Below are 8495 nucleotides of genomic sequence, written 5' to 3'. Positions count from 1 at the left end.
TATTACTGCCACTGTCTCTTCTCATCTTCTTGAGCTGAGTGTCTATCGGAAACAGTGTCTCTTCTCCTCCGGAGTAGAGCTAAGGTCTGAGACCCCAATTGTGGGATTCAACCGCGGGTTTTTGTTGTTGTTGTTGGATTCTTAATTTTTTTTAATTTAATTTAGGGTAGGTCGTACGAATTTTTTTTGAAACCTAAAAAGCAAAGGGATTTATTAGGAAATGGCGCCGTCCTCCAATGAGCAATGACCTCAACAAGGGGTACACCCACACACACCACATGATTCATGACACATTTACACGCTGCAAACCAAAAACAACGTTAGATTTAGCAATTATCAAGGAGAAAGCCACACGAGCAAGATTATAGATATAGTAATAATCTCCTTTCTATCTTCATCCCTCCCTCATTCTTGATTTCGAGAAAACACCCCATCAATATCGAATCTACAATTTTTTCTCTTGTTATAATCGATTCTAAGAGAAAAATACAAACACCCTTTTACACCCTTTTCTTGTTTCTCCCTTTCCCTTTTTAGCTTGTTTTTAGTGTTTTCTTGAAACCCCATCAATATCAAATCTACATTTTTTTCTTGATTCTACAAGAAAATACAAACACCCTTTTGCACCCTTTTCTTGTTTTTCCCTTTCCCTTTTGTTGTTTTTCTAGTGTTTGTGGAAACCCCAGGTCGAGAAAGAAACAAAGGAATGGCACAAAATAACGAGCAGCAGGTGCAGGGGCAGGGATTAATAGAGGCAGGGGTTCTTGATGATATAATAAACAGATTATTGGAGTTTAGGAATGCAAGAACAGTGAGGCAGGTTCAGATTTCAGAAGCTGAGATCCGTTCACTTTGTAGTGCTTCAAGGGAAATCTTCCTTCAGCAGCCTAATCTTCTTGAACTCGAAGCCCCCATCAAGATCTGTGGTAAACTCTTTCTTCCCACCTCTTTTTTCTTTCCATATGTAGGCAAATGTATATATAGACGATTCATATTTAGCGGCGGCAAAAAATACTAGATGATTTCTTCCCATTTGTCTAAGCCTTCACGGTGGATAGATTTATTTCGGTACCTATGCTGGTGGGATGCTGGTGGGAGGTAACAGGTACCAGGTGGAATAGTCAAGTTGCATGCAGCGGGCCCAGACACTACCTTCATCAAAAAAAAAAAAAGAAATATTGCCGACCCCAACTTGTGTGGAATTGAGGCATGATTGGTTGAGTGGTTTATTGATTTGTGAACTTTTGATGCTTGTAGGTTTAAAGACGTGGTTTTGTTTTTTGAGATATTTGTTATATTCCCCCTAATATGGCTAACTTTTATTTGATGAATTTGGAAATTTTATCTGATAAAATATTTGGGAAGTTTGGTGAGGTTGCTCTTAATCTATAGAGCATGTATCGTGTAGCACAACATGAAAAGTTGTTTGGTCTAAGTTTATATAACAATAACACCCTTACTTCATAAAAAGAAGCTTATACAACAATAACAACTACTAATATGCCTCAATCTCATACTACTTGAGTCGGCTATATGGAGCTCAGTATCCATTCTGCATCGCCTGGACCTGTTTTTAGTCTAATATCTTATAATACTGGAGGTTCGCTAACTTTTTTGAAAAAAGAAAAACACCAGAGGTTCTCTAATTTTCTACTAAGGTACAATCTACTTGTGTCTTTTGTGTCTAGGTTAGCAAATAGTACTGGCATGTTCTATCTAGTCCTTTTAACTTGATTGTGCACGGGCTTGCCGCCATATGTGCACTTGTGACGTGCGGGTAGTTGGTTTCATTTTTTTCCTTAATGTAAAATGTGGAGAATGTTGATATGTAGGGTGAGGACTGAGGAGTATAATATTACATGTGGGTTTGAATCATATTACCTTTGATATAGTATATTGCACTTTTACTGATGGTTGTTTTTTGCATACACGCTGCCCTAAAATGAACTAATGGTATGACACTTGGCATAATTCTTTCTATAAAAGGGTTATAAATTGCTGTAGTGGTTAGATGTGGAAAAGCGAGGAGATAATGAATTCTTTCGTTGTCATTGTAATTAGTCTTGTCTATCTTTAAATAGTGAAGCTTTAATAGTGTTTACATGATTCTTAATTTATGTGCCTTATATTGTCATTGCCAGCGTGCTTCCTTTGAAATATTGTATCACTATTAGTATCTTATTTCATGAAGTCTGTTTATTTTATGATAGGTGGCTTTTCCCGATTAACAAAATTTTAGTTTCATTGTCTTATCCATGGGCTTTTTGGTTTAAAACTGTGTTTTATACTTTGGACTGATAAATCTGTCTCCTTTTCCCTCTCTTTGTTTTTTTGGCTTTGGATTCTAGGTGACATTCATGGCCAATATGGTGATCTTTTGAGGCTTTTTGAATACGGGGGTTTTCCTCCTGAGGCTAATTATTTGTTTTTAGGGGACTACGTCGACCGTGGCAAACAAAGTTTGGAAACAATATGCCTTCTACTTGCATACAAAATTAAATACCCTGAGAACTTCTTTCTCTTGAGAGGAAATCATGAATGTGCTTCTATTAATCGGATTTATGGATTCTATGATGAATGTAAGCGTCGATTCAATGTGAAGCTATGGAAATGCTTCACTGAATGTTTCAATTGTCTTCCCGTTGCTGCTCTCATAGACGAGAAAATACTGTGCATGCATGGTGGTCTTTCTCCAGACCTAACAAACTTAGATCAGATAAGAAATTTACCTCGTCCAACTGATGTTCCAGATTCTGGTTTGCTGTGTGATTTACTTTGGTCAGATCCTAGCCGGGAAGTTAAAGGTTGGGGAATGAATGATAGGGGAGTTTCATATACTTTTGGTCCTGATAAGGTCGCAGAATTCTTGATGCAACATGATATGGACCTTGTTTGTCGTGCCCACCAGGTATTTATACGATTTCTTTTTGTCTTCCCGTTATGTTTTTCCAGTATTGATTTGACCAGAATATTTTCAACCTAGGTTGTTGAAGATGGTTATGAATTTTTTGCGGAAAGGCAGCTAGTGACGATATTTTCGGCCCCAAACTACTGTGGTGAATTTGATAATGCTGGTGCAATGATGAGTGTTGATGAAAGTTTAATGTGCTCGTTCCAGATACTGAAGCCAACAGATAGAAAGCCTCGGTTTTTATGAGGCAAAATCGATAGCTTGTAGCTACACTCTCCCAGAGCACCCAAGGTTAGTAGCTTGATGCAATCTTATTTTCCCATTGTATATGCAACACTTATGCTGTTAAATTATAGAATATCGTGCTATAAACTATTGATTCATCGGCTGATTTCATGACATAGAAGTGAAGTTAAGTTAAATTTTGTAAGTTACTTTCACGTTATCCTGTTCTTCTCAAAAGTATAATCACTTTAAAGATGTAAGTGTTGTATGTAACTTTCATTCTCGCATTCTGCCTGATTTACTTTTTTCATCTAATCCGTCTAATCTCAAAAGTGAAGCAAACATTAAATAACTGTTTTACGTTATTGTGAATTTTGCTTAATCATTCTACTCTCCTCATATCTTTAAGTATTATTTTAACATATAACCAAGTCTAAATACAAAATTGATTCAAACATCATTCTACTCTTCTCATATCATTAAGTTCCTTGATGGTTCATGTCTAGTTTGATTCCCCTTCTCACAGTTTTCCGGAATTCCCACCTTTTCTTTCCCATGATTCCATATCTAACTTTCTTAGGGAAAAAGAGTGGTGACGTTCATCTACTTTTTATCCTCTTTTCAAGTTCAATGTGTTATAAAGAAAAATTGTGGGGTAGATAAAGTTAGTCACTATTGAATTTGTGGCGACCATTTTGTTGATCCTATATAAATATGTGTTATTCTTTAAAAGTGATGATTTTGACTGTTAAGTTACCAAGACGCTCTTTGAGGCAGAAGAATCTTTTAGGATGTGATATGAACAATCAAATATTTGTTTCTTTCTTTTTTCCTTTAGGACACGAAGTAAAACAATTGCCACAAAATATGATTTTGCTGGAAACAGCTTTCACGTTTTTTGCTGCTGGGTTTTTTTTTTTTTTTTTTTTTTTTTTGCGATTTGGGTCAGGGAACATGACTAAAACCTTGTTATATGGTTCATTCTAAAATGCTCTTACCAATTGGAAGATCCTTTGCTGATTTGAAAGTTTATATTTGAGCAACTGTTACCATGGAATCCAACTTTTGACATAAATTAATTTCTAAATCCACCTTATGTTTTATTTTCTTTTACTTCCATGCTTGTGAAGAAGTCATTAGCAGTGACATCTAACAGTGGTTGTAATTTAAAGAAAATTGAAGTATAATATTGAGACTTTTCAAAGCAAGCAAAAGGAGAGTGAAGGAAGGGAAATGGCACATAATGATCAGATATTTTTTTCTTGTCCCATCTTTGTGTTGCTGTCTTGTTTTTCCAAATTTCAAGGAACTATAAAGCTGTCTGCTATCTTTCTCTAGGATCAATAAAATGACATAGGATTACGCCAAGGCAATAGGCTGTGTTAGAGCCTCTTTGTTTAGTGAAAAAAAGCTTCCACGTCTTTCTCCCAGTTGCATCTTCCATCACTTTAGATGCTCTTTTGAAGAGAAAATGATTGCATTCATCTGGGCACACTTGTTTCTATGAGAAAGGTCACCAAGTCTAAAACAACTAATACAATGTGAAGTATTTGCATATATGCGTAAAGAAGTTTGCTATACATGGAAAATATCATGTTTATGAGTGCTATGGTCGTATTTAGACTGTTGCTATCTTTCATTTTTAATGGGTAATTGAACAGTTAAGAAGATTGACGATGATGAATAAAACTAAAAAAAGCAGTTTGCTCTGCATTTTTAAACATTATTGTGCAGAATTAGTGAGACTAAATTATGGCAGCAGGATACTCCCCTGTTGCAGATTTATAGATGCTACTCATACTATCTTTTGCCCGCCCCAACGATTGTGTGTTTTAGCATCTTATCATATATGACTTTCTTTGTTAAGTATCCCATTTAAAGTCAGCTATTGCAAGAGTTAGTCAACTGTATCTTCTTTGCTCTTGGTGTTAAAGGAAATTTTTTACTTTGTGTCTCACTCAACAGACACAAGTTGTGTGAGGATTTGTCTATGGACCCACAATCTTGAATTGTTAGGTCACAAACTCTACTTGTCAAACAAAGACAAAGACAACAACCCTCACACAATTTGTGTCAATTGTGTTGGGCATAACATGAAATTTCTCATGTTAAAGTGGTGCAAGCTTGAGATTATTTTTGCTCACAAAATAGGTAGTTATCTTTTTTATGGGAGAACCAAATTTTTGGTTTTATGCTTTAGGATTCACTGCCTTGTTATCATAATCAGTAGGTTCAATAACAACAAATTAATATAAAGAGTTAATTACAGAGATGTCCTTTGAGGAGCCCATGATGTACTGCTAAGCATTACGCTAACGTCCCTTTTATAAGACCCTATATTTTAACCATAAATGGATAAATTTGTCTGTCAATTTATCCATTGAGCTGCAACATGACAAAGGAAGCCTGTGTAATTAGCCCCAATATTTGGTTTAAATGGTTATGTAGCACTGTGGACATCAAATGTTGGGCAGATCTTGATCTTGAGATATAATGGTTCTCCTTTTCTAAATTGTTAGCCTGTAGTTCTATCGTCTATATAAGCAGTCCCAAAATATTCTCAGTTTTCGAGAGTTATGCGAAGCTAACTAGACTTCAGCGATGAACAAAATTTGTCTTTTTTTTTTTAAGGTTTCTTTTTTCCCTTTCTAATGAAATTGGTGAGGTATGACCCCAACTAGCAGCATCCAGCAGTTGAAACAATTACTTGTACTGATTAACCAGTGGGTCTATTTCCAATTTTCACATATATTTGAATTAGCTTATTTAACATCTGTCTGTCGTATTTAGTGGTTGTATTTTGCTGCTGGTTGCAAGTCTTTCAATATTGCAAGCTTATTTTGAGTGTCTCTTCTTTTTGCAAGGTTGCTGATCAAGCTCTTTTTTTTTTTTTGTTATAATTAAGAACGGACATCAATTTACTTCTTTTGATAATTAAGGATGCAGATCAAGATCCTACTACCTGCAAAAATCTTAATAGCACTCATACTTTGCTTCCAACAGATTTTGTTGCTTCTTTTGGGCTGAATAGTGGACTATTGTGGATTTAACCTTAAGGCTTTTATTGATTTAGTGCAAGCCGGAGATGTTTGCTTAAATTGTATCTGAATAGTCGTTTTTTTTGAAAAATAACATGTTGTGACATAAAAAGAGAGTGTAACATATGTAAAACCTTTCAAATAATCATTGTCATCTTTTTGTTGGGAGATCATTAGTTACTGACGTGGAAATGTAATACCGCCATGTGTGCGGCAATGGCGCCCGATCGGCTAAGCCGTCTCGCCATAATGCCGTGTGGATCGACATAAATTTGCTAGCAATACATTCATCCCAATTAAGGGACATAATCTTATCATAGTGTGAAGGTGTGAAGGGACTCATTCCTAATCGTCTTCCTACGCCGGCACGTATAGTTTCGGGTAAAGGCCCTTGCGACCGTTACCTTCTCAGATACACAACAAATCTCCCAAAAACATTTCTTTATAGCATTTCATAAAACCTGTCGTTTCATTGATACTTTTGGACATTCATCATACTCATCCTTCTTATTTTTCGAATGGAACGGCATGGACTGTGAGGATTCATATAGCTGACCCCAACTTGCTTAAGATTGAATTGTAGTTGTTGGGATAAGTTATCTGAAAAGTTATGTTCTTCCTGTCAGTAATGCTAAACCACAGGCTTTGCATAGTTATGCATGTATCGCTGTAATAACTGTGTTGTGAAAGATATTTGTTTCTCTTCTGTTAGCCTTTATGAAGTTTATTTATTATGCAGAAATTCTTATGGTTGGCAAATAGCAGTTGAAGATGCCGACGACTTCTGGGATGTACATCGTACGAGTATGTTCTAGAACGGAGAGGGACCAAGTAGTTGGTTAAAAGCCTTCTCAATTGAGCAGAAAATTTGAGGACCTAACTGTAGTTTTGAGGTGGCCTCGAGGCCACATACTCTCTTTTTTCATTTTTATTTTATTTTATTTCATGCAATTTATAAAGTAACCGTGTTTCGGTTTGTAAATTGCCGGTGCAAATATGTAGATTGCCAAAAATTTGCTCTGTTGCAGCAACTTCCCTAATTGAATGGTAGTACTTATGTGAGTCTAATGGTTCTTGATTATTGTCTGGTGTTGAAGATTCCTCCCTCCTTTCTCCTCTTTGGTAACCATCACCCTTACTGTGAGATGATAATTGGAAAGAAATAGAAGATTCTTTTTGGTCCTAGTAGAGACCAAAAAGAATGTTACGTGATTTCTTCTCATTTGTCCGAGTTTGGGTGTATAAAGTTATCTAGTACATGTACTGGTAGAAGGTAGCACGTATCTAGTAGAATAATTGAGTTTCAGTAAGTTGGTCCGGGTTCGGATACCTGGCCTGTTATATTCTTACATCTCCTTGAAATTTGAAGCCGGGGATAAAGTCTTAGTGCTCTCTTTTCCATAATCCATTAGATTTTCCAAACAGTAGCTGTCTGAGAAATGTTTGTGTTGCTGAATTCTATTTGTAATGTTAATTAGAGATGTAGTACAATAAAAGAGAAATATATTCCATTGACCATAACTGGCTCACTTCAACTAGCTACTCATGAAGAGAAAATGTTTTCCATCTACCTAAACCTAATAGGCAGATTTATTCAGTTTTCCTTTGTCTTATTTCTTAGTGGTTTAAAATAGAACATGTAATCAAGCAGAAGGTAAAGACTTATTAATTAAGATATAGGTTTTTGGATAGAGTAGTCTATTATTAATGATATTACATGTTTCAAGAACCAAAATAATCCCCATAAGTTTCGGTTGTGTGATATTAAATTTAAATCTAAATTCACCAAAAAAGTAATACAAGTGAAGTGGTGGTGCGGATAATGGATACTCAATAAAAAATGAGAAAATTTCACTTTATACCCATTAAACCCAAACTATTTACCCTTAAATACCCAAACCTAAATTATTTACTTTTTCTAACTATGCAATCGAGACTATTTACCCAGCCCACAGCTATTTGCCTTCCCATTTGATTCAAAGTGTGAAGGACATGACGAAAAGATACCAGACTTTATTTTCATCTTCTTCTTTCTCTCTCCTACTTATTAGATTTTTATTATTTTTCTGTTCCACAGCTTACACAACTTCGCTCCTTCTTTCTTCTTCTTGAATTTTTCTCTATGTGTGTGTGAATTTTGAAGCCCTTTGTTATTTCTGCGATTTTCTTTCTGCTTACTTGTTTCAAGGATTTGGCTCAGTTAATTTACTTAATTCTTTTTCCTCTACTTTTTCTTCCGAATCTATCCCTTTGTTTCTGTTTCGTGTTGTGTTTATTTTGTCATTTTTTGGCTACTTGTTTGTAGTACGAGTGTTGCGAGC

At 35.6% G+C, this 8495-nt stretch overlaps 1 protein-coding gene across 1 annotated transcript; it reads left to right on the top strand.

Annotated features, from left to right (window-relative positions):
* Nucleotides 220-7265, top strand: LOC109213949 (serine/threonine-protein phosphatase PP1 isozyme 1). The gene is made up of 4 exons (XM_019377797.1): nucleotides 220-926; nucleotides 2349-2908; nucleotides 2984-3202; nucleotides 6914-7265. Exons 1-3 carry the CDS (start codon nucleotides 707-709, stop codon nucleotides 3155-3157), a joined length of 954 nt encoding a protein of 317 aa, XP_019233342.1. The 5' UTR covers nucleotides 220-706; the 3' UTR covers nucleotides 3158-3202; nucleotides 6914-7265.

Source organism: Nicotiana attenuata, chromosome 2 (assembly GCF_001879085.1).
Source record: "Nicotiana attenuata strain UT chromosome 2, NIATTr2, whole genome shotgun sequence".
In the NCBI taxonomy this organism is placed as follows: Eukaryota; Viridiplantae; Streptophyta; class Magnoliopsida; order Solanales; family Solanaceae; genus Nicotiana; species Nicotiana attenuata.
This window is presented reverse-complemented; position numbering and strand designations above follow the sequence as displayed.